Source organism: Cryptomeria japonica, chromosome 9 (genome assembly GCF_030272615.1).
Source record: "Cryptomeria japonica chromosome 9, Sugi_1.0, whole genome shotgun sequence".
Classification (NCBI taxonomy): domain Eukaryota; kingdom Viridiplantae; phylum Streptophyta; class Pinopsida; order Cupressales; family Cupressaceae; genus Cryptomeria; species Cryptomeria japonica.
Genome location: NC_081413.1, coordinates 530,430,383 through 530,454,911, shown reverse-complemented (window position 1 = coordinate 530,454,911; position 24,529 = coordinate 530,430,383). Strand labels below are relative to the sequence as shown.

The 24,529-nt window shown below is 34.9% G+C and overlaps 1 protein-coding gene across 2 annotated transcripts; it reads right to left on the bottom strand.

Annotated features, from left to right (window-relative positions):
- Positions 1-5,205: 5,205 nt before the first annotated feature.
- LOC131077061 (probable LRR receptor-like serine/threonine-protein kinase At1g51810) lies at positions 5,206-12,408 on the bottom strand. 2 transcript variants are annotated; one of them, XM_059211564.1, is made up of 13 exons: positions 12,262-12,408; positions 11,184-11,718; positions 10,345-10,544; positions 10,057-10,230; positions 9,834-9,966; positions 8,835-8,915; positions 8,566-8,738; positions 8,244-8,458; positions 7,773-7,899; positions 7,618-7,686; positions 6,474-6,663; positions 5,771-5,912; positions 5,206-5,608 (listed from the first exon to the last, which is right to left on the bottom strand). In XM_059211564.1, exons 1-13 carry the CDS (start codon positions 12,341-12,343, stop codon positions 5,321-5,323), a joined length of 2,409 nt encoding a protein of 802 aa, XP_059067547.1. In that variant the 5' UTR covers positions 12,344-12,408; the 3' UTR covers positions 5,206-5,320. The 2 variants fall into 2 exon arrangements, with proteins under 2 accessions (XP_059067547.1, XP_057870446.1); XM_058014463.1 differs by having other exon boundaries at positions 10,057-10,544.
- Between the last annotated feature and the right edge of the window lie 12,121 nt (positions 12,409-24,529).

Here is a 24,529-nt window from a genome sequence, read left to right as displayed (position 1 = left end):
TGCCTAAGTAACAAAAGACACAAGACACAAAAAATGAAATGCAATAAAGGAAATAACAATTGTCTTAGCAAAACCCCTTCTTTAGTGGTCCTACAACAAACCATTAGTATTTAGAAGCATGGGGGTCTTCTTATCGCTCAATTTATTGCACCCATGTTAACAAAATCATACAACAACATGCAAGTTAGCTGATTAGTCAAAAAATAGCATTTTGGAAAATTGACATAAATGATAATTGTGTGAACCCGCTATTTCATAGTACAAACCTACTATTTTAATGAAGGGAAGACATGAACCTGCTACTTCCTATAGAAAACTTGCTATTTCACAATGCAGATATAAACTTGAAAAGATAAAATGTGAATCCGCTATTTAACACTTCAAACCCACTACTATGTAAGAAATGCAAAAAAAATTTTACAAATTCTCGAGAGCAAAATTGACGAGAATTTATACCTTCTGTACAAATGTGATAGCATGTTCCTGCTCGTCATTTATGGAAGAGAACCCACTATTTTGTAAAACTTCGAGATCGACAAAATAGACTTCCATCGAGGTGGATATCCACATGTAGATTTGTGGTTTTGCCTGCAAGTGCTCAATATCTATCAAAAACACATGTAAACAACAAAAAACATTAGAATGACCCATGAAGTGGGTCCCACCAAGCATGCCAGAAAATGTATGATGAAAAATGTGTGCAAGTATGAAGGGATAAAAGACAAACTAAATAACCAAGCAAACACAAAACATCATACACCTCAAGATTAGAATAATAAAATCAAAACAAGCATAAGATGATAACACAAATGCAAACCAAAATGTCTGCTTCAATTTGATTATTCCTTGATTTTATGTGCACTCGAGGACGTCTTCGAATACTCGATTGTGCTCCATGATTAATTGATGCAAATGATGATGGATGATGGATGGAAATGATGAATTTTGGGTTGAGTAATGATTTCGGTAGACTAACGATATGGTTGTATGAAAGTAGATTTTGGCATTATGACAATATGATTATAAAAAAGTGGATCATTCTGGCATTATGAAGGTATGATGTATGAAAAGTCAATGATTTGGTTGAAAAAGAGGGGGTTTAAATAGGATTTGGGAGGAATGTGAAGGGTTCTCAAAATACAACACTTGTCCTTAAGGACAAGTGACACACCTAAAGATGTCATGTGGAATAAGATTCCACACTTGTCCTCAAAGAGGAAAAGTGGCTTAAGATGGAAGACAAGTGTCCCAAAGGAGGAACACATGTCTTGGGGAGGATTGACATGTGTCCTTAAGGACACATGTCTTTTTGGGGAGTAACCACCCAAAAATAGAATATTTTCCAATATTTGGAGTATAGGTCTGAATGTGCACACATGTGGGGAAGCTAGAAGGGATAGGATAGGGTTGGTTAGGAGGTTTGGAGGAAGACTAAGATAGGATTAGGTTAGAAGGATAGGGTTGGGTACTTGTCTGCATGTATTGCTAGTTTTGCCTGCTCTAAATCCCAAGCATTGTGTATTGAGCATAAACCATTTCTAATTTTTCGTTATTTTGATTGTTTTTGTTTCTTATGATTTTGAGTTATTTTTAGTGTTAAATAAATCCTTTTGAATCACAAATTGTTGCACACATGTTGTTTCCATAGTTCAGGACACTTGATCTCCTCCTATTGAGGACATTTAATCTTCTCAAATTAACGACACTATTTGTACTTCCAAGTTCACTAATGCTTCTTTGAGAACTTCTAGTGGTTCAATGCTACAAGCTTTTCATCATCTTCTTGATGGCTCATTCGGACACATTTCTACCAGACATTGCATCTTATTTTTGTAGAGTCTCACATTGCAGTCTTGAAGGACACTATTGAGGATATTCATCTCCTCTTTCATGGTTCTTATGGAGTTGCATCATCTTTCAATGTTATGGGCACATCTTTACACCCTCTTATTATCTCTTTGCCTATTTTTACTTATTTCATGGCAATACCAAATTCTCATTAGTCTAGCTATCACCATACATCCATGGTCATTGTACCTAAGTCTTCTATGATACCTTATTCATCCTATAAAAATTTGTCACACTTTGACATTGGCGTAGAGATTCTTGAGTAGCATTTGGAGGGCTCATCATTATCTTTGAGCTATGATCTGCATTGGTCTCCATCCCATTCTAGATTGTCATCTTCATCATTGTTTCCCTAAACACTTGATTTTACTATGGTACCTTTCAATATCAACATGGAGAAACTTGTGAAAAGTTTAAAGGCTTTATTCATCTTGAGTTTTCTTTCCTCATATTCCTTTCAGAAGTGGGAAGATAACTTGCATACTTCTTCAATACCATTTCTTCCTCAGGGGAGAAATGTTGTTCATCAAGCTTGGATTAGCTTCAACATTCATTTTCAAGTATCTACCATTATTATAGGAGACTCTACATTGATGGGGGGTTGCATTGTGTCACTCCTCTCGTATGGGAAGGATTTTTTTCTTACATATTGTACTTGGATACCTTATTAGGCTTTGATGTATGGACCCACTTTTCTCCTCACCTAAGCTAGGCTTAAGGAGGATTATTGGTGTGTGTTAATCCTTCTTAGGTGGCTACTTAGGTGGCATGGTAGGTAGGGCATCTCACCTATATATGCACCTCTCTCCTACACACCTGTTATCCTCAATATAATACATCAATCATCCTTTTTGTTTTGCATTTTGTCTCTTATTTGTTGTTTCTACTTGCCTAGTGTTCCTAGCGATTCTCACAATAAGTAGTGTATACAAGGCATATTTTATTATGAAAGTTGGCAAATAACATAACCAAATTGAGTTTATCTACACGCATTCCTAGGATCTGACCATTAGTTTCATATTATGCATCCATTATCCTATTGTAATGTTGGGAAATAGGATTCACAAGTTTATGCATGCAAGCTAGGAATCAAACCTATCTCCACTAATTACATTTGGAAGGAGAATGGATCCACTTCGCTCAATCTCAAATCTGATTGAAATAGACTAAGAACAAGGTGAACTCAATACTCATTGGGTTGGGAGTTGAAAATGAGCTATTGAAAGATATAAATTGAATGCAAGATCTAGGGATAAAGATGTGAAACTGATAGTGATAAACATGCACTGATAGTCTCTGATCAAATATGTAGACATAAAGTATAGATTTGGAAAGAGGAAGTTGAGAGGAACCTATGTTTGAAATATGGACTTGAGAATGCCAGACGATTTTTCTCGGGCCCCTTATCCATGAGCTCGGATGTAGATAACATATATCTTTTTAGGATTAGGATGTTGGTCTGAGTGTTTCCTTAAAATTTCATCAGGAAAGTGTCGAACAAATTCACCTCAGGTGACCTTGTCCTCCAATTTATGCCTCTACAAAAGATGAATTTGTGTCTTTGTCTACTCTTCCTGAATCTATAAATGTTATCTTTTGAATTTGTCACCTTTACATGACAGAAGAAAAATTGTGTTGTTGATAGGGGTTTGCCTAGGTCAAACACAGTGTTTGGAATTAAACCTATAATTGAATTGAAATTGAAATGGAAAGCATGCCTTCAAAAGGTCAAAGGCTAGATCTGGAATTGAAATGTTGAAATTGGAATGTTATACCTTTGTGAATCTCCTTTGTGTTGAAGTCTTCAAAAATATGTTATCATGTAAGAATGTAGAGATGTCTTCATAATATCTTGATCATGGATGTCATCTTGTTTCCTTGCAATTTAAATACTTGACCTCTCTTTCACTACCTTGATAGTACTTGATTACTTGCTCACTTGAACATGAATTTGAACTTGAGAGATAATGTGGAGAGATGTAAGAAGGATGTTTCAAATGAGGGGGTAAGGCTTGCTTTTATACCTCACCTCTTGAAACGTGTTTAAATTTTCAAAGTAGGTCGATATGGAAAAGGATTTCCCACCTATATTTTTCAACCATTCAAGGGTCCAAATTGGGCCCCTTTACGGTGGATAAGGGCGCTCGGGGTTCCATTGTCCAGTATCAAGGTTGAACAAAGAACAAGACAACAAGGTGAAAATGTTTTTTGCAATTTGAAGTTTGTGTGAGAAAAATCAGGTATAATCAGAGCACATAAGGCTAAAATGCTAAAGTGAGGCCTCAGTGAGTATGAAATTGTATAGGGATACAATTTACAATGCTACACCTATGTTATTTTCATAATTGCTGAAATAACTCCTAGATTTCCAAATTCAAATGTAAACTTGGGTTCTTACATGAAATCCCTCACTCAATGTGATGACTTCAAGATGAAAAAAATGTTAGCTTGTGTGCTAGCTATTGTATCTAACGAAAAACACTAACTCATTTGAAATAGAGAAAGAGATATATAAAATATAGAGATTAGGAGACCATCATTTATTACATCATCACAAGTACTTGACCACATCAACATGCTATCAATAGTTAAGGAATATTGATGACTTCTTCTTGTCTTTAATATTTGTTTTGATAATTGAATTGGCCTATCTAGGGGTTTGACTATGGGATACTATATTTGATTAGAAAATTCCCAAAAAAGCAATTATCAGTTAGTTGTTGTAGGCTATGGATAGAAAGTTGAGTAGATTCTATGCAACTAAATCAACAAAGTTCACAGTTCTAGATCAAGACTAGATTTTATGCAAGGTCAATTTTGTACTTGTGGAGATCAATTTCGTAGTCACAAAAGTGCTCTAGAATAAAATAATTTAAAAGTAATTATTTTTGCAAGCACCTTATAGGTCCTCATTTTTTGAAATATTCAAAAATCAATTTCAAACCTAGTGGTAAGTACACATTAATAGTAGTTAAAAGACAATGTTGACGAAAAGTTAAGAAATATTACAAAACTATTTTTTGAAATGGCGAAGAAATATGTAGCTACAATGCAAGTGTAATAACAAATAGATCAATAAATATGGTATATGTGATAATAATTAAAACTATAACTTTAAAAATTAAAGCTTTTACATTTTTAATAGTCACAACTTGTGAATCATATAAAATGTTAGCAATAAAAAGGAGGGTGATTAAATATTGATCCCATACTTCTATCAAAAGGCAAGCCATGGATGTCAAAAGTTATAAATTTTTAATTCGACAATATATATATATATATATATATATATATATATATATATATATATATATATATATTTGTAAAAATGTTAATTTTCTTTACAAAAGGTTATTATAGGCTATTGATGTGAATAAAATGAAATAAGCCACAATAGAGGTAGGATTTCATTACTGCTATTTTGGTTTCTTGTGAGTGTTCCCTTGCCCATTTTGTAACATCTTCCTCTACCTCATCTACCAACTGAATATAATGACACATCTGAGTCCACATTATGAGAGCTTTGTAAAGAAGGATGAGAATGAGAGGATGCAATTTCATGGAATTCCACATTTGAGTAGTGATGTGCTTCCTTTAACTCTAACACCACCTCATTCATTGTAGGCCTATTCTTAGAATGAGGTGAAGTACAAACCATTGCCAAATTTGCCACTTTCAACATTGCATCTTTATCATAATTTTCAAGTAAATTAGGATCTGCAATGTTCTCTATGCCATCATTTAATAGGGATGCCCTTACCTGACATAAACAACCACTTATAATTTAGTATCAACAATCAAATTTTAAGATTAGATATTTTGAGTTTTCAAAGTCCATAACTATTTCAAAATAATAATGAAAACAAAATTCTAATTATTCTAAGTTTAGTTTGAGATTTAAAAAAAATGTCTTTATTATTACCCAATTAGTGATTTGTATGTGTTCACTGTTAGATGTTGAATCATCTACAAAGTGAGGATGTTTTCCACTAATAATCTCCATCAAAAAAACTCCAAAGCTATAAACATCACTCTTTTCTGTCAATCGATTTGTAGTATAATATCTGTAAAAAACCAACTAGTAAGTCTATTTTACCAATATATTGAAAAAAACAAAAAGATATCAACCATTCTATAAAAGAAATTCTCAATCTTCTATTTAGATTGTTTAGATAATAGTTGACTGAAACCATCAAACTCCTCTCTTAACGATTCAAAGCATAAATGACCTTTAAAAAAGCCGTTAACCTCTTCTTTGAAATGGCCAAGGGATAAGTGACTTGATCAAATTACTTCGGTATAAGATTTAGGACATCTAGCAGCTCAACACCTCCTTAATTATGCACATCCTTAATGGGGAAGAAATTCAGATGTTATAAATAGACTCATAGACTGAGATTATGCATTGCTAATGCAGCTATCTGAGACCCTTTCCTGCACGAGTTTGTTCCTGGTTAATTCCCTTTTTCAAAGGTAACTGGGTGTGAGATAAACAGGGTAGGGGGAAGGTTCTCTACATCATACTTGAATTGATGGACTGTAAGAGTTAAAGGTTTAAAAACCCTTAAATAATCCACATATATAATTGAATTGAGTATCAATAAAGAAAAGAAAAGCATATTTACTCTGGATCTAGATATCCAATGGTACCCTTTACAAGGGTAGATACGTGTGTAGCTCCATCCAATGGTCCCATCCTTGACAACCCAAAATCTGCTATTTTTGCTTCCATTTGGTCATTCAACAAAATATTGGAGCCCTTTACATCTCTGTGAATAATGCTTGGCTTGCATCCTACATGTAGATATTCCAATCCTGCCAAAAAGTTAAGCAAGAATTAGACCCCATGATCTTTTTCAAGATTAGCACCGAGCTTTTTAGTTTTCTTTGTTAGTTTATTGTAACTTAGTGAGGAAAATAAATAAGGATTCGAATCCTTATAGGGCTGGGCCCTTCTTCTTGATGTAACATGGAGACTCAGCTGGGTCCTTTCTTCTAGATGTAACGTGGAGACTCAGCTGGGTCCTATTCCCATGTAACGTGTGGATTAAGCAATTGATGTCTATAGGGCTGGATCCAAATATAATGTGTGGACAAGCAATAGGGCTGGGTCCAAAAGGTAACGTGGCACAAATTGCAAGTTATGTAGGCCCCAAATTAGGCACCAAAGTGCAAAGTAGAATATGCAAAATAAAGAGAATTGCTTAAGGCCGACTTAAAAGACTTCAACATGAATCTTGTATATAAACAAGATTCATTCTACACAATACACATTCATATTATTCATTGCTAGCCTTGTGTGAATCAGCCTTCAAAGAGCAGCGAACTATCTTCTTGTGTCAACGATTCATTCCTAGGAACAGCGAATTGTCTCAGTGGTAGCGAATCATATCCACAGTCAGCAAATTCACTCATATGCTCTGTGAATGATTTGCATGACAGCAAACAGCAAATCTCGATAGTGCAGATAAGTCTATCAAGCAATTCTTTGTGCTCTAGTTTGGAATTTTCATTCTGCTGTTCTTATTTATATGTTGCTTCAAGTGCAATAAACAAAGTTGTATGCTAATATTGACTAATTTAAACTTGGATCTTGTTGCTAGGTTTTTCATTTCCAAGAGGGAGGTTTTCCCAGGGTAAACTTGTGTTGTGTGCCCTTTCTATTTGTGTGCTTTAATTCTTGTGGCTGCATTATTATTTCCTGCTCATTATTGTTAATCTGATCACGAAAATCAACATTCTCCCCATTCTACAGTATTTATTTCTAACCTTGAGCAGCATCTAATGCAATGTTGAGTCTTCTTTCCCAGCCTAGATAATTTCTTGAAGAAGTTTGACCTGAAACCAAGCAACGTAGGCCTTTGATTAAGCAACCAGAAAACATTCCTCTAAATCATAAAATTTTGCAGTGTTGCGAAGCATACCATCAAGAAAATGTCGCAGGTCTCCATTGGACATGTATTCATATACAAGAACCAAATTTTGTTCCTCTTCGCAGTAACCCATAAATTTTATGAGATTCTTATGGTGTAATTTGTAGAGAATTTCTACCTGCAGCAATTGTTCTTAGTTTCGATCATTATAATCAAAGACATTAAAGATTTTCTTGTTGCTGTTTTTGAATTTGTTTGTGTGAATTTTTTTACATCAATGTTTCGGATCAGATTCTATGTCCATCCTCCGTATGTTAGAAATTTCTAATATCTTATGTGATGGACCATAGATGAAGTATGATCGAAAACATTGAACTGACAACTGACAATAAAAATCTCATTATTTGTAGAAATCTTGTAACATTAAAGATTCTAAACTTCATTAGTTCTAGTTTTTATTGGAGAGACTAAAGTTCTCAAGTTTTAAATATAAAATGGGTATGAATGAGTCCTTGGTTATACCTCTGTGGAAAACTGTATGGCATCCTGATGTGATTTATCAGACAAGATTTTGACGGCCACATCCTTGTCTTGAAGACAACCAAGATAAACAGATCCATATCCTCCTTTTCCAATCTCCCTCTGAAAGTTGCTAGTCATAGCTCTTATCTCTATGAAACTGAATGGTCGACATCCATCAAAATTGTCAAGATTTAAATGTCCTGTTTCAGTTTTCCCTGCATTTTGTCCCTTTCAGTACAAGAATATGTTTCATTTTATCAAAATGAAAATCCACAAGTAAAGAGCAAAATGTCAAAGGGGAATATGATTTACGATGACTTGCCTTTTCGAATTTTTCTGCTTGATTTAATTTTTATAAAGATTAATATTGCAGTAAAGGATATAAGTATTGCAATTCCTGCCACTATTAACCAAACAAATAGTGTTTTGCTACTCTTTCCTTTTCGGCCATCCTTGCAAATGCCTACTTGGCAAAGTTTTTCATTGCCATCAACACTGCAAAATATAACAGAATTATTACCTGATAGGAATCTAATCATACGGACAATATAATTACTGATTGATTTACATTTTAAGAAAAGAAAAACTTGCCTCAAAAAAAGTTTTCCACGTTGCTTTTGTTCAGACAGACCAATTGGCACTGATCCGTTTAAGTCATTGTCTGTCAAATTCCTGTATCTCAAAAAGAAAATTTCTCACAATACTGTAGATAATCTGAATAATATAGCACGAGTTAGAAATACCCAGATGCATATGTTTCAACTTACAGTTATATAAGATTGGATAGAGTAGCCAGAGCCTCTGGTATTGAACCACTCAAATTATTTATTGCCAAGTCCCTGCAATCAGGGATAAGGACACAGTTTTTGGTCATTTTGACAGCTGGGCTTAATCAACACACACTAAGTATTGACTTCATGTGGACCCGTTTTAAATGCTATTTGGTTCAGTGCTTCCTTCTAATGGTTGTTCATAAATATATTTTTTCTGTCATATACTTAGTTTGTGTTGTTTTATGTAGGTCGCAACATGCTTTTAATGCTGGTAATAGAATGAAAAGACATTGAAAGCGAGGTCCACATGAAACAGCACACACTAAATGTATGCTTAGTGTGTTGTTTAAGCCCAACCTTATATTGACTTTGAACAAGGTAAAAATGATAAAAAAATGTGAGTAGTAAGGCTTTGTGACTGACAACTTAACAAGAGCAGAGAGATTGGAAAAGCTTGGAGGTATAGTTCCATTCAGATGCCTATTGGGTAGTGTCCTGTACGTTTAGTTTCTTCATTGTTAATTGAAGTTCGATGGAAATAGAGGCATATACATAAAATGTAACTAAACCGTGTCAAAAATAAAGATGAAAAAAATTAAAATGTTCACAGATCCAACAAAATATGAACAACTAAAATAAAATGAAATAAAAATTATCTACATATTTAAGTGAAAAATTTTATTTTGAAAAAATCTAAACAATAGACGATCAAATCAACATACTAATCAAGATACTAATTCTTCCCTTAAAAGACATAGCATCACATAAACATTCTTAACACCATTAAATGAAGGCAAATGTTTAGGGAGAGACTTACACTGCAATAATCCTTGGTGAGGAGTCTTGATTGCAATCCACCCAATCCCAACTATATTTCTGTGGAAGACACGGATCACCCATCCACTCTTTCTCCAGATTGAAGTGCCTCACAATGTCAGCAATGGCATTCACTGTAAAACTAACAGATGTTTTAGTATGCAATCAGATTTACACATTTTCCCTACATATATAACTATTAAATAATTTTCAGCAATACAAACCATCTTCACTTTTAGTTCCATTGTTGGGTAGCCTCCTATATTGGTAGATATCCAAGGCATTAATAATTGCACCCACGCTCGATCGATTGGTAGGATCAAGAGAAAATTGGACATTTTCCAAGCTATCAGCGTTGATGGGTCCATACTTGACGAAAATCGAATCGAGGTAGCTATCTAATGTAACAGTAGACTGGTATGAATATCCATTGATACTTATATTGAACTCCCTTATTGCATTAACGTCAAGTTGTTCTACTTCAGCAAAGCACATCACAAAATAGTATTCACCAATTTCTGGAACATTCCAATTCCATCTAATATTTCCCACGCTCTTGTTGCTGCTCACCAAGGCGGTTTCTAACACAGCTGATGGTATTCGGAACTCCTCTGTTGAAGGAATGGAAGGAATGGAATTTGTGGTGTTCCTATAATCCGTATCATATATTTCTCCCATGACCCATAGCCTATCAAATTCATCATCTGGATATCTGCACAAAACCACTTTGAAGTCAATAGTTATTTATATATTATACGATGCATTTACACACATATATATACAGACTACATATTCCTTTAGAATAGTAGGGCCGGCTAAGAATAGTAAGGGCCCTCTTGGAAAAACAAGTCCACCAAAGCAACTAAAAAAGAGGACACATTCGAGAAAGAAAGATGTGGGTATTGATCCTGGCGAGGGTTTAGGTAGGAAAGCTGGCCCACAAGAAATGGCATTGGATGCAACTTTGTCGTTCAGGTATATATATGAACTGTCAGATCATTGAGCTCACAGGTTTGAACAGTGAAGTGTGGGGATTGGTGGTCCTAAATTAATTGGTTAAAATGTTCTGTTTTCATTATGGAGACTCAAATTCAACTCTCTATAAGATCTAAAGTGAAATTCTAAGTTGTGACTTTGGTCTTCCATGATTGACTTGTAATATGAAGATGGTTTCTAAATAAATATAGCTTTTATGTAGTGACTCTTGATCTGAATGAAATGAAGTCACAAGAAGGGCTAGTACAATAAAACATCTGAAGTGCCTGATTCTCCTTTTATTTAAGTGTTGATTCTATGCTTGGTATATTTATTTTCCAAGAAAAATAGTAAAAATTATAGATAAAGAAACTACCTTATAATAGGGGATTCTGACAATTTTCCATAATCCATGTGTTCTCTGCCCATTAAAGAGAGATATTGTCCTACAACCTCATACATAGCCGGCATGAGCAGGCGAAATTCCAAGGTTGAAATGAAAGGAACATCATCCGTACTGCGAGCAAGACACACATTAATGGAGGGACCTCTTGCCATGGCGTTTATTCCGTTGCAAAAGGTCTTGGTACTATTGTTTATTACAACAGTGGCCCATAAATTGGCGTCAACCAGCAATTCAAATTGTGGTTGTGACTCACGGCCATCATAGTTACCATATAAGAAACACGCGCGGATTAAGTATTTTCTTCCCCGCACAGCAGGTAAATTGTAGCAATTTCGCTTGCCTTGAGAAAAACAGCGAAGAGTTTTAAATGGCTGGTCCACCTCTGACTGATCAGTCAAAATGCTTCTTTTTTCACCTGAATTAATGTATTGTTCATCTGAGGTCCAGCCAATGCCACGTGCATCATTAGATCGACCTACTGCGCCACAGTCCAGGCTGATGAATTCTGCACATACAAAATCCTCACATCTAAATTCAGAAAGCTCATAGGAGATTTGAATATTTGAATATTTGAATATTTGAATATTTCACTTTGCTTGCCTAATTGCAAACTAAATAAAAACCAGCAGTTTCAATATTTTGAAAACAAAATTTATAATATTTGGAAACAAAGTTTTAAATTAATTGTATTTAAAATAAAATATTATTTTCAAATTATTTTAAATTTATCATATTGATGACATCAGAAAGTTCATAAGGGAGAAAGTTCATAAGGGACGAGGTTCGCCCTTAAAAAATTGCAAGAAAAAAATGATCAACAACAAAAGAAACTAAAAATTTGCTTTTAATCAAAAAAACTTAATGGTAACTCAAATACTGAATGATTCAAGATTTGATATAAAATCTCTAAAAAAAAATTCTAATAATACTTTCACAAACATATATGATAATCAAACAAAACAAAAATAATTACAGTAAAAGAGGTTAGTTGTAGAGAGATATAAATTCTTCTACTGTGAAGGGCAAACAATTGTAGTGAATATCTAACCTGGTTGTGCATGCAGAACGCTGCAGATTGAAAGAGCCAACAAAAGATTGAAGGTAACTGTCTTTAAAATTGCTCCGTCCATTCCAATTACAATGAGATTGCTTTCCAACCCACCATTCTGGGCCTTTCAAATATTTAGCATCGAAACACAAATCAAAACAGCTTTATCTATCTGAGAAAAAAAGAGACCAAGCTAAGAAGTTATTTGTGGCTAGAAGTCTCTATAGTATTTTAAATTATTAAACAAGGAATACAGACTTATCTTTGCAAGTGGGTCCACAATGGGTGTGAAATTTACATGGTATATATCTACAAGGGAGTAGATATAATAAAGCTGGAGCAATGAAAAGGTAGTCAATGCCTTGTTGTAGATATTTATATGGTAGCAAATTCAATCTCAATAAAAAAAAAAAGAAAAAGGTCTCATTATTTGATAGAGATATGTTAAGAATCTCATTCCATATATTTTTTTTCCCCGTGAAACATCACTAAATTCAATGACTTTGGAGACTCAATTATTTGATTTGTGTTGACTATTATTATTTGTCCCTCTCAAGCTACTTGACATAATTTTGATTATTAATTAATCAACCAATAGAATAAAAGTTATTTTTTATTTACATTTTTGAAAAATCTGTTCTATTATCAATCCTTTGAAAGATAGTTATATGAATGATTTGTTTCATGTTTTGATTGGCCTAAATTACATAATGTCCTCTCCATAACTTTTTATTAAATTTTTATCATTTTCTTGTGATGACAATGAAATGTAGGAAATATTTTATTGCTTTTGTTTCACTATAATTTATATTTGTGCATTGAATATCGTGTCTTTAAGTGGCAACATTTTTCATAATCTTGATGTTATTGAAATGACATTTAGTTGGTAAGAGGGAGAATTCAACAATTGTAGAGAGATGTTTATCGATAGGTTGACATAAAATATATTAAAAAAAAAAATAAAATGATTATCAATAATTTCTTTTGTAAGAAAATTAGAACTATAGAAAGTAAGTACTCCACTACCATCCACAATTTCATGTAAACAAAACTTATAACTACAATAGTTAGTACTTCACTATCAATCTCACTATATTTTCTATATATTTTTTTGTAATTGTAATTTTGGATGAATTAATGTGTAATTATAATCCTACCATTGAATCTCTTGTATATTTTTCAAAACCTTCACAATATTCATCCCATAAAACCTTCTAAGAGAGTTGTGTCAGATTTTGCTACGTAGATATGACCATGTTATCGCTTCAAAATTGATGGACTTTGAATCTATAAACCCTTTATGGTTTTTTACTATAAAAGCATGCATAAAAAAATACTCCTTTAAAAAGCCCAACAAACAATCACTTCAAACAGAAAAAACTTGTTTCCTTAATTTTTTGTGTACTCCATCACTTGTATATTGTAGACTAATTTCCTTATTTGAATAGAACTAGTGTTGTTATATATTTATTTCGCATGGTTGATATAGCTGTAAATTTATTTTTAATAACAAAGGAAATGACATTTAGAAGCATTGTATACTACGAGATTGCCACTGCACAATTGAAGCTTGAAATTCTTCATGTAAATGAGTATTCCAGAACTTTTAAATGCCAAAAGAAAAGGCATTTAAAATAAAAGTGGGTTTACAATAGATCTAAAATTTACATGGTACTCATCTAGGAGGAAATAGATAATAAAGTTTAAGTAATACAAATGAATTATTATTTAATGCTTGATGGAGACCCTCATTCCATACATTTTCTTTCTTGAAATATCACAAAATTTTATGAATTTAAAAAATCAACTAATTAATAACTAATCAATAGAATTTTGAAATTAAGTTAATTGATCAATAGAATGAAAGTACTATATTTATTTCTATTTTTTTATATATTTTTTATTATTATTTTTTAAATATAACAATTGTTTATTGCAATAGTGATCCAAGGAATGCCATCAACTTGAGCAAAAAGAAAGTTCACAAGGGATGAGGTTAGATTAAAGGATTTATTTGTTATCAAATAGAAAGTCAAAAAACATATATAATAAAATTCAGACACAACAAAATGTTAAAGACAAATTTACACAATTAATAAAAAATAAACAAGAAAGTTGAAAGATTTATGACATTTGAAATTCACAGCTAAATATAAAATGTGTAAATGATTATTTGATATATAACTCTTTGTGAAAACAGATTTTTTTTTTTGAAATAAATAAAATATAAACCTAAATATGATCAAATAAAATCGGAGTCAATTGGAGTTTGTTGTACATATCTTATAAATTTACAATGCTTGATTTTTGAGAAAGTGTGCATTTTTTTTTTTTAATAAGTCAATAGTTGCAGAGGGGCAGCACCCTTGTATTAAACAAAAAGGAGAATACAATGCCTGATTCAAAAAGAGTGGTAGGGGGAAAGAATCAGGAAGAAAACCCCCTACCTTAGCTCTAGTCCAACACAAGAAAGACCAGCCCTGAAGGCTGGAAGAGTACAAACATATACCAACCTCTTACAAATACAAAGGTTTTAAGACAAAAACATACAAACTCAAAAAGCAGAGAGACCGGAGGGCCTAGTGACAACCGGAGTCGAAGAGAGTCTTCAGAAGCATCATCTGCAAGTGCATTAGCCGCATCCAGAATAATGGGACATTCTGTGTCACAATTCGAATGAGCGGCTGATTCTGCCTTCTCCTTTGGGAACCACTCTTCGCCCAACCCAAAACCCCAGTCATTTCCATCCACCAGATCTTCATTCTCCAAAATCCCAAAGTCATCGATTCTCGCAAGATCTTCATCACAGAGAAATTTTGCTTGCCATTCCGATGTGAAACCGCTTTGTATGCCAGTTGCTTTAAGCAGGAAATCAATGTTCTTGGAGATGCTAGGCCAGGTTGTTTGGAGAGACTCGAAATCTAGAGAATTAAGAATCAGAAGCTTCTTTACCTCTGCTTCATTGCTTGGTGACATATAATAATTTTGGGGTAGTAGAATTCTAAGATTGGCATCAATATTATCCAATAAAACATCTATTTCCCCCAACAGGCAATGCTTAAACATCATTTGCATTAGTAGTTTTTCTTTCTGCTTACTAGTACCCATGTAAATTATCATTGCAAGAAAAAAAGAAGGGATATTGGCGTTGGCTCTATACCTGTGATAAGCCATGAGGAATTCCTTTCCTAGAATCCTCTGAAGGCTATGGAGAATAAGAGGATACTGAGAGAAGAGGACCTCTTGCAGACATCTATCCGTGATTTTGCCCAGGAAAGCCATCTAGGGACAAGTAGCTTCAAGGAGGATTGGGGTCTCCATAACGATTCACCATGAAAGGAAAGCAATTGTTTGATGGAAAGAAGGGTATACCATTGTTAAATAGCATGACATCAAACCAGAGAATATGACACCCTGCAAGCAATTCATACCCAATAAATATCCACATACGTGAGCTGTCAGTATCCAAAAAACCATATGCACTAAAGCTCCTCAACTTGGTGTCGACTGACTTTAAGCATCAAGTGATCATAAACAAATCTTGAGAGGATCTAGTCATAACTAGATATTAATAAAGTACACTTATATTTAATTGTCACGAGGCCAAAAACTGACACTAATCAATGATGTCAGCAATGCATCACATCTCATTGGTAAGAAGAGACCATAATAGGTTAATATGGCAAATGGTCGATCTCTCCACCGGAAACCATGATCAAGGGTAAAGCGGCTACCGGGGAGCAAAGCAGTGATTTGCTCCACAACCGGAAGTTGCGAAATGAACCGGAGAGCGCACAACCATCAATAGACCCAATCAGAGAGCGTCCCCCTAAATGGAAAGTGAGGATAGCTTGTCAACCGGTGGAACCAATGCCACATCACCAACCAGCCCAAAAAAAACATCATCGAAGAAAATTCAGGTGGGATCACCTACGACTATAGCCAATTTAGAAAGTCTATCAGCTTCACCATTACCTTCCCTGTAGATGTGGCTAACCCAAAATTCATCAAAGGTAGCTAGCAGTGCCAAGATCGGTTGAAGCCACTGGTTAAGACGCCAACTAGGGATGCTATTACAGCGGATCGCATTAATAACATTTAATGAGTCTCCCTCCAAATGAATTCTCTGCACCCCTAGCTCCTTCCCTAATTGAAGACCTCTAAAAGCCACTCTGAATTCCACTTCATTATTCGTGGCCACACCAATCTTTTCAGAGATTTATTTTATACAAAGACCATCAGAGTCCCTCAGAATACAGCCAACTCCACTTTGACTCGGATTTCCTATAGAAGCACCATCTAAGTTTACCTTGCTCCACCCAACCTCTAGCGCCTCCCAATTCACCCCCACTCTTGGATTGGTCTGATCCACTGGGGTACCCAGTTCGAAGATCGGAGGGATGAGGAGGTTTGGAAAAACCAGCTTAATCTTACAATCCCAATTCGTGAATAAATTTGTCTTTAATGTTTTGGATTGGGCAGCCTCATTCAAGAGCTCAGACAGATGGTTCTCAATCTTCCCACAAAGAGACAATAGGCTCATTTCTTTACCCTGGAAGATTCTGCGGTTCCTTTCTTTCCAAATTTCCCAAATCAGAAGAGATGGGAGGATAAAAAGAAAATCAGCAAAAACAACCTTACTTGCCAGTTTAGGCCATTGCAAAAACCAGTTATCCAACCCTACTGGGAAGGGGCCTAAGATTCTCAGTTTTCCCATGAAATGCCACTAGCAACGACTAGAGAATGTGCAATGGAGAAGAAGATGATCCGCAGTCTCTTCATGTTCCATACATAAAGGACATCTATTGGGTCTAGGGTCCATTGATACCCATTGACTGGAGTCTTTCTTGAGTTAAGATTTTTCTCTGACAAGCCAACCAGGCAAAGGAGCTCACTTTGGGAAGGAGATGTTGATGCCAAAAATATTAAAGGGCCAGTCTTTTTTATCAATAGCCACTTCTTTCAGTTTGTAACCAAAACATACTTTGTATTTACCATTGGAGGAACCACACCACCTAATAATGTCCTTATCAGGGGAAGGGAAAATAAACCTTTTGTTGAGAATGTCAGTAAACAAGTCCTTCTGAAGCTGATCCAAGTCCAGCTGGTCCAATGAGTTCCATTTCCATTTGGCAATACCATTTTCTTGGATCGAATAACCATAATCACAGATATTGTGCCCCCAAAGGCAACAAGTTTCTACCATAATAGGTTGCAAAGAGGGGTTGTGGCATAGGGCATCTTCACCAGATCAAGAATCAAACCAAAAGGAGGCATCCCTGCCATTCCTAACATCCCAGGTAATCTGATCACTTATGATTTCCCTGTTGTCCATAATGAAATTCTAGATAGCCGAGCCTCTGGGAGGATTGTTGATAGTTAGAATCCTTTTAGGCTCTAGGGAATCTAGATATTTATGTTTTAGGAGCCTTACCCATTTTTTCTACCCACCGCTACAAATCTCCCAAACCAACTTAGCACCCATTGCTAAATTCATAATCAAGATTTGGCAAATGCCAGCACCTCCTTCCTTTTTGGTTGGCAGATATTTTTCTAGGCTATCAAAGGGAATTCCCCTTTGTCATCTGAACCATTCCAAAGGAAATTTCTCATTAGAGAAATCAATTCATCTTCAATTGCCATCAGTAATCTCAGGCAAGCCATGGAAAAAACAGGTAGCGCTGAAAGAACTGACTTTATCATAGTGAGCTTCCCAGTAGAGGATAACCACTTGCCTTTCCAAGTTGCAAGTTTGGATTTGCACTTATCAATACGATGCTTCCAGTAGTGAGTTCTGTTGCTACCAATGAAGAGGGGATACCAAGAAACTTCCCTGGGAAGTTTGTGACTCTGAGATTAAGAATCCTTGATAATACAACTTGAAAGTTAAGTGGGGTGTTGACCAAAAACACTTCAGATTTGTGCCAGTTGATTTTTTGCCTAGAAGCCATACAGTAATCATCAAGGCATGTTTTAATAGTTCTAGCTTCCCTCCTATAGGCTGAACCAAATAGAATGGTGTCATCAACAAATTGAAGATCAGTCATTTTTTCAACCCCTGTTGCCACATTAACTCCAACCCAACGATCATCTTGCTAAAGAGCTCTTATAGATCAACCTAAAGCTTCAACCATTATGATAAACAAAAATGGTGATAATGGATCACCTTGTCTGATTCCTCTTGTCGAAGAGAAAAAACCATGGGATGAGCCATTAACCAGAATAGAGAATTTGGGGGAAGAGAGACAACTCGTGACCCAAGTGATCCATTCCTTGCAGAAGCCAGATTTATTAAGAACATCAAATAAGAAATCCTTGCCACCATGTGATAAGCTTTCAGGATGTCCAGTTTTAAAATCATACAAGAGTCCTTGGTCTTCCTGGTTGTGTGAAGCATTTCATGAGCAACAATAATGCCTTCCACAATGGATCTTCCAGGGGCAAAACCACTTTGTTCATCTGATATGATGTGTTTAAGAAGGGGCTTCAATCTGTTAGCAATGATCTTTGTTACAATCTTATATACAGTGTTGCATAGAGCAATGGGCCTAAAGTCACTCATCTGTTGTGGATTTTGCTTCTTCAAAATTAGAGTCAAAAAGGTGTGATTGAAAGCCCCTAACATAGTCATCTTCTTTCTTGATTCTTCTACTGCAAAATGAAGATCTCGAGCAATGATATCCCAGAAATGATGGAAGAAAGTAGCAGTGAAGCCATTTGGGCGAGGAGTCTTATCCAGTTTCAGTCGGAAGGTGGTATTCCTTACTTCATCAATTGAAATAGGAGTACAAAGAGCTGTATTTTGATCACCGGATATAACAGATGGGATTGAGTTCTAATTATGGCTCTTTCTTCATGGTCGATCTGATGGTCCCCATTCAACAAAGAGTCAAAGAATCTTATAGCTTCCTAATATCCTCATAATTTTTGATAGTGACTCCATCCAGTCTCATAATCTTTGATATTTTGTTTCTATTTCGATTAGCAATGGCCAAGCAGTGGAACAATTTGGTTTTTTTATCACCTTCCTTAAGCCATAACTCCCTTGATTTTTGACGCTACTGGATTTCCTCACATCGAAGGATTTCATTTAGGTCAGATTTGAGAGAATTTTCTTTGATAAATAGATCTTCAGTCATTCCTGAAGTGATAACAGAGCTGGTTAAGTCTGCCAGTTCAGCCTTAATTCTTAATTTCTCCATATGAATATTCTTGAAATGGCTCTTATTCCATTCTTTGATCTTGACCTTAATATACTTGAGCTTTTTATTGAGAATGAGTAGTCTCGAATAATTCCCAAAAATTGGTTCATTCCACCAAGCGGCTATAAGGTCATACAGTTCAAGCACTCTAAACCGCATTTTCTTAAACTGGAACGGGGTACCTCCCTCCGCTTGACCCAAGGTGACCTCCAGATAGATCAGGTAGTGATCTGATCCGATAAGTGGAAGAATCAAAGATTCTAAGGCTAAATTTTGTCCTAACCACTCACCAGAGACAAGAAACCGGTCAAGTCATTCAACAATATTAATAAAACCCACTCTCCGATTCGTCCATGTGAAAATACCATTTTTCGGAACAATGTCTAAAAGGTGATTCTTCTCAACAAAAACCAAAAAGTCCTTCTAGGACGTACCTGTTCTCTTAATACCCCCACTTTTCTTAGTGCCAAAGAGGATAGTATTGAAGTCCCCGGCTACCACACAACTACCATTGGTAATACTATTTAGTTTGCTCGATAAGATATCCCAGAGAGCCCGTTTATCACCAACAGTAGATGGTCCGTACACATTGAAAATATTGAAATTCTCATTCCATCCAAGAATAGTAACTGAGCATTGTTGCCAATACTTATCATCCCCTAGAAGTGAGATCTTAACATTCATGGGGTTCCAAATGATTCCCAAGCCACCAGAGGCTCCATCCGAGTGCCTAAAAAACCCATTCCACTGTTTCCAAACTCTCATTTTAGAAGTAGTCTCAGCCTTGCTCCATTTAGTTTCCTGTAGTAGCCAAATATTTCCTTTCGTGTCATCAATCTGGCGCTTAATCAAGTGCCATTTGTCAGGGGCATTGATGCCCCTGACATTCCAAGATAGGAGTTTCATTTCTCCTGGGGAAGGGTATTTCCCTTCCCTAAATTAAGTCTGGTTTGACCACTAGCAACACCACCCACTGCCAACATAACTTTTTTGGACTTGCGCCCCCGCACACCTTTTGGCTTAAAATTTGGTTTGTCAATAATTGAATCCGACTTACCAAAACCTTTTGAATTACCCTCCAATATAAGATCTGAGTTTGGTTCAAAGTCTTCCTCCCCCTTCGAGGTGGAGGTTTCAATTTCACCATCTTCCAGCTTAATGCCTATCAAGGAGCAGATCTGCCCTCCCATCTCCCTCATAGTGCCAGTCTCCATATCCTGAGAGTGAAGATTTTCATCTTCAATTACCAGTTGATTTCTGGACACAAAGGGGGAGGGTGGAAGTGAATCTGCTAACTTGGATTCAATGTCTACCTATAGGGTTTTGGTCTTCTCCAAAAGTGTGAGAAGATCTTGTTGACTCTAAAATTGACCAGAGGAGGGAGGAATTATGATCAAAGGGGTTGCTTCCGTTAGTGGAACATTCTCCTTGTCAAGAGTGTTGTTGCAAAAATCTTCTCTAGTGTCAAAGGCAATAGGAGGTTCTGGTTGCAGATTTACCTCACTAGGAGATTGCATACAGGAATAACTTCGATGTATTGTAGCCGAAACGTCAAAAACTAATACTGGTATGATCTAAGGAAAATAATTTACGACAAATATGTAGTTGATCTTCTCTATCAATTTTTTGGATCTAGATCTTCCCTACCCCAATAATTCTGACTTCATCGAGGATCTTGGTGATTTGGTCCGTGCTAATACAAATTCTGAGGAAGCTTCCCCATAATTTATCCTCCAAGATGTCATCTGTCGATACAAAGGTGCCAAGGTCTTTGCATATATCCTTAATGACATCAATGTGCCAATAATCTGAGGGACAATTATACAATCTTATCCATAACTTGCTGTCCGGCAATACATACGTTCAGTGGTTGAAATTGGGCTACCAATCAATGGTGTGAACTTCAATGCCATCTAAGATGTATGGACCTTTATTTTTTGCTTGCCATTTATCCGCATTTCTCATAAATTCAATCATATAGAAATCATTCGGGAGAATATTAATGTTAATATCCTTTCCCCACTGCACTCTACACCAGGATTCAAAGTTGTCCTTAACCCGCTTTCCACCACCCCACTTGATGAAAAGGCAAGACTCAAGCAAATTTAACCTAGCAGAATTAATTTTATTCTCATCCAAAAATATGGTGGGTCTTGATGTTTTTCTTATCGGTTTATTAAAACAGGGTCATTGAGGGAGGGAGGCAGCTCTTCAAAATTTAGGGCGTCTTTCTTGGTTCGACCAAGGGTTCCGATTGTTAGGGCAGAAATTGGATCTCCAAAACCTGGCTTGATCCACCCTTGAGATATCTTGCCTTAAGCGCCCATTTCGCTTTTGGGGATTACCGTGATCAATCAGGAGAACCAAAAAAGAGTCAGTATGAGGATTGCCTCTCTCAAGTGCCGCACTAGAAATGCTAGGTTCAGGCGGTGGATACTAGTTTCGAGGGCCTCGGATGTGGGATGCTTAGCCTTACAAAACCAACCTTTGTTATTCCAAGTGAAACCATTCTCCTTCCACTTATGCGGATCAATAGGGCACTAGTTACCACTTGAATAAGGGTTTCCATAGTTTAACCACGGTCTGGAATGCCTGTTGCCCTGGACCATATCTACTAACCCAACATTAATCGATTTCTGAACAGCCTACAATCTACCTGTCTCGATGGGGAAGGAAATGTCCACTTCATCGCTCCAAGATCCAACCTTTGTAGACTGAGCACCGGAATAGCACACATCAGTAACTTTGCTCCTATCACCAGTGTCGATCCTGCTGCCATCCAGTGCCGCCATTTCGCCCCCTCATTTTTTTCCTTTTCAATAACATTTTTTTATATGAGAAAGTGTGCATATTATTGAGTATTGGAGAAATCAAAAAATATCAAATAATGAAATTATATGCGTATAGAAGTCATAAGCGTTTAAAGGAAATAGATAATATAAATTTGAAGAAAAAAAATGTTGGGTCTACAACTATATTGAAATTTATATGGTACACATTTAAATAAAAAAGATAATAAAGTTCAATTAAAGAAAAGGTTGGATCTATAACAATATCAAAATTTACATGATACACATTAAAAGAAAATAGATATAAAATTTAGGTAAAGAAAAGTTTTGGTCCACAATGATTCTTGTACATGAATAAAAGATAGATAATAAAGTTGAAGCAAAGAAATTAAAAGTTTGTTTTTATTCAAAGTTTGAGAAATATATTTTATTATTAATCTTTTAAAAAAACATATGAATGATTTCTCTCATTTTTTGATTGGTCTTGACTAAATTAAATGATAGGTTTTCATCTTTTCTCCATCAAATTTTTATTCAATTCTATTATTTTCTTTTAATGCTCATTAAAATGCAAGCATGATTTCAATGCTTTTATTTTACTAAAGTTTATTTATGTAATGAATGTTGTGTTTTCAAATGTTGACATTTTTAATAATCTTGAAGTTACTGAAATGAAATTTTTTGGGTAAGAGGTAGATTCAACAATTTTTAAGTCGTGATATAAAAATATATAAAAAAGCAAACTATAATATTCACAATTTGTTATGTTAAAAAATCTAAACCTAAAAAAAAGTGAGTTCTCGACTACCACCCACAACTTCTTATAAGCAAAAGAAAAAATACAAAAAGGTTAGTACTCCACTACTCACCTCACTATTTTTTCTATCAAATTGTTTGTAATTCTGATTTTGAATGTATTAATATGTAGTTATAAGCATGCCTATGAATCACGTGTACAATTCCCAAAGCCTTTGACAACATCATGGAGCTAGAATATTGTTTTTGGGGATTTCACTTAGTCATAAAGCCTTTTATGAATTTTGTGTTAGGTTTTACTACGTAGTTAAAACCATGTTGTTATCACTTCAAAGAGTTCATGATATATGAACATACAAAAACATGATGGATTTTACTATGAAATTATACATGGAATATGACTTTCAAGAAAGCCAAACAAACAATCACTTGAAATAGAAATTATTTTTTTCCTCGAGTTTTGCAAGTCCTTCATCATTTTAGACCTTTGAATGCATAAGTAAGTTTCCTTATTTGAACATCCAAATACTTCTAATGGGTGCCCGAGCTTTAAATATTATTGTCATAACAAATTAAAGTGCATTTAGTAGCATTGTACAATGAAATATTGTTTTTACATTTCCATAAGCCTTTGACAACATCATGGCTATAATATTGTGTTTTAATATTTTATTCCATAAAGCCTTCTACAAGTGTTGCATTAGTTTTTTCCATACGATTAAAGTCATGTTGCTATCACTTTAAGTTTGTTGAATTTTATTATGTAAGCATGTGTAGAATATGACCATTTGAAAAAATCACACCTATATTTAGAGAATGCAAAAAAACTTCAAGAGATATATTTCAATTATTTTATTTAAACCAAATAGAAGTCTAAGTGAATCTTTATCACACCCTATATATAAATGTAATTTTAATTTTACCATAACCATAATTAAACCCTAAAGATAATCTTAATTGATTTATAACATTAATTAAACTATAACCCTAATCCTAGGCATAATTGATCTCTAATTAAACCCTAACTTAAATTTAAATGTATTTATAATTGAATGGTTAGTTATACCTAACCAAAACATAATCTTAGTTGAACCCAATCCAAATTGAATAATAACTCCAACCCTAATCCTCATTCAATTCCAAGCCTATATCACTTTGTCAGCAATTATGAAATGCAATCAATATGATAGAAACAATTTCAGAATTTTTTTCTTTTCCACTATGATTAAACTTTAACTTTGGGACTAGTCTAAGTATATAAGAATGAATAAATTATGTTCTACATGAGAGGAATTTATTGAAGCTATTCTTCAACATTGTAACAGCAGTTGAATCCAACTGAACATAAAACATTATATAAAGCACATAAAACTTAAATTTTAAATTTCCTTAGATTTGATCCATAATAGTTATCTAAAGGATAATAATAATGGAAAACATTGTGATGCTTGTTGTTGCGCATGTGTTTCATACTTATGGGAATTCAAATGTTGTTGTACTCTTCCTTTCTATTGTTTCTAG

Bases quoted from the DNA above. Each gene is read 5' to 3' on its own strand.
- LOC131077061 (XM_058014463.1), bottom strand. From the start codon at position 12,343: ATGGACGGAGCAATTTTAAAGACAGTTACCTTCAATCTTTTGTTGGCT. The intron at 7,900-8,243 runs GTATAACCAAGG...CAATTGCTGCAG, and splicing joins CCATACAGTTTTCCACAGAG to GTAGAAATTCTCTACAAATT. The intron at 6,664-7,617 runs GTTAGAAATAAA...ACTTTTTGGCAG, and splicing joins TGCATTAGATGCTGCTCAAG to GATTGGAATATCTACATGTA.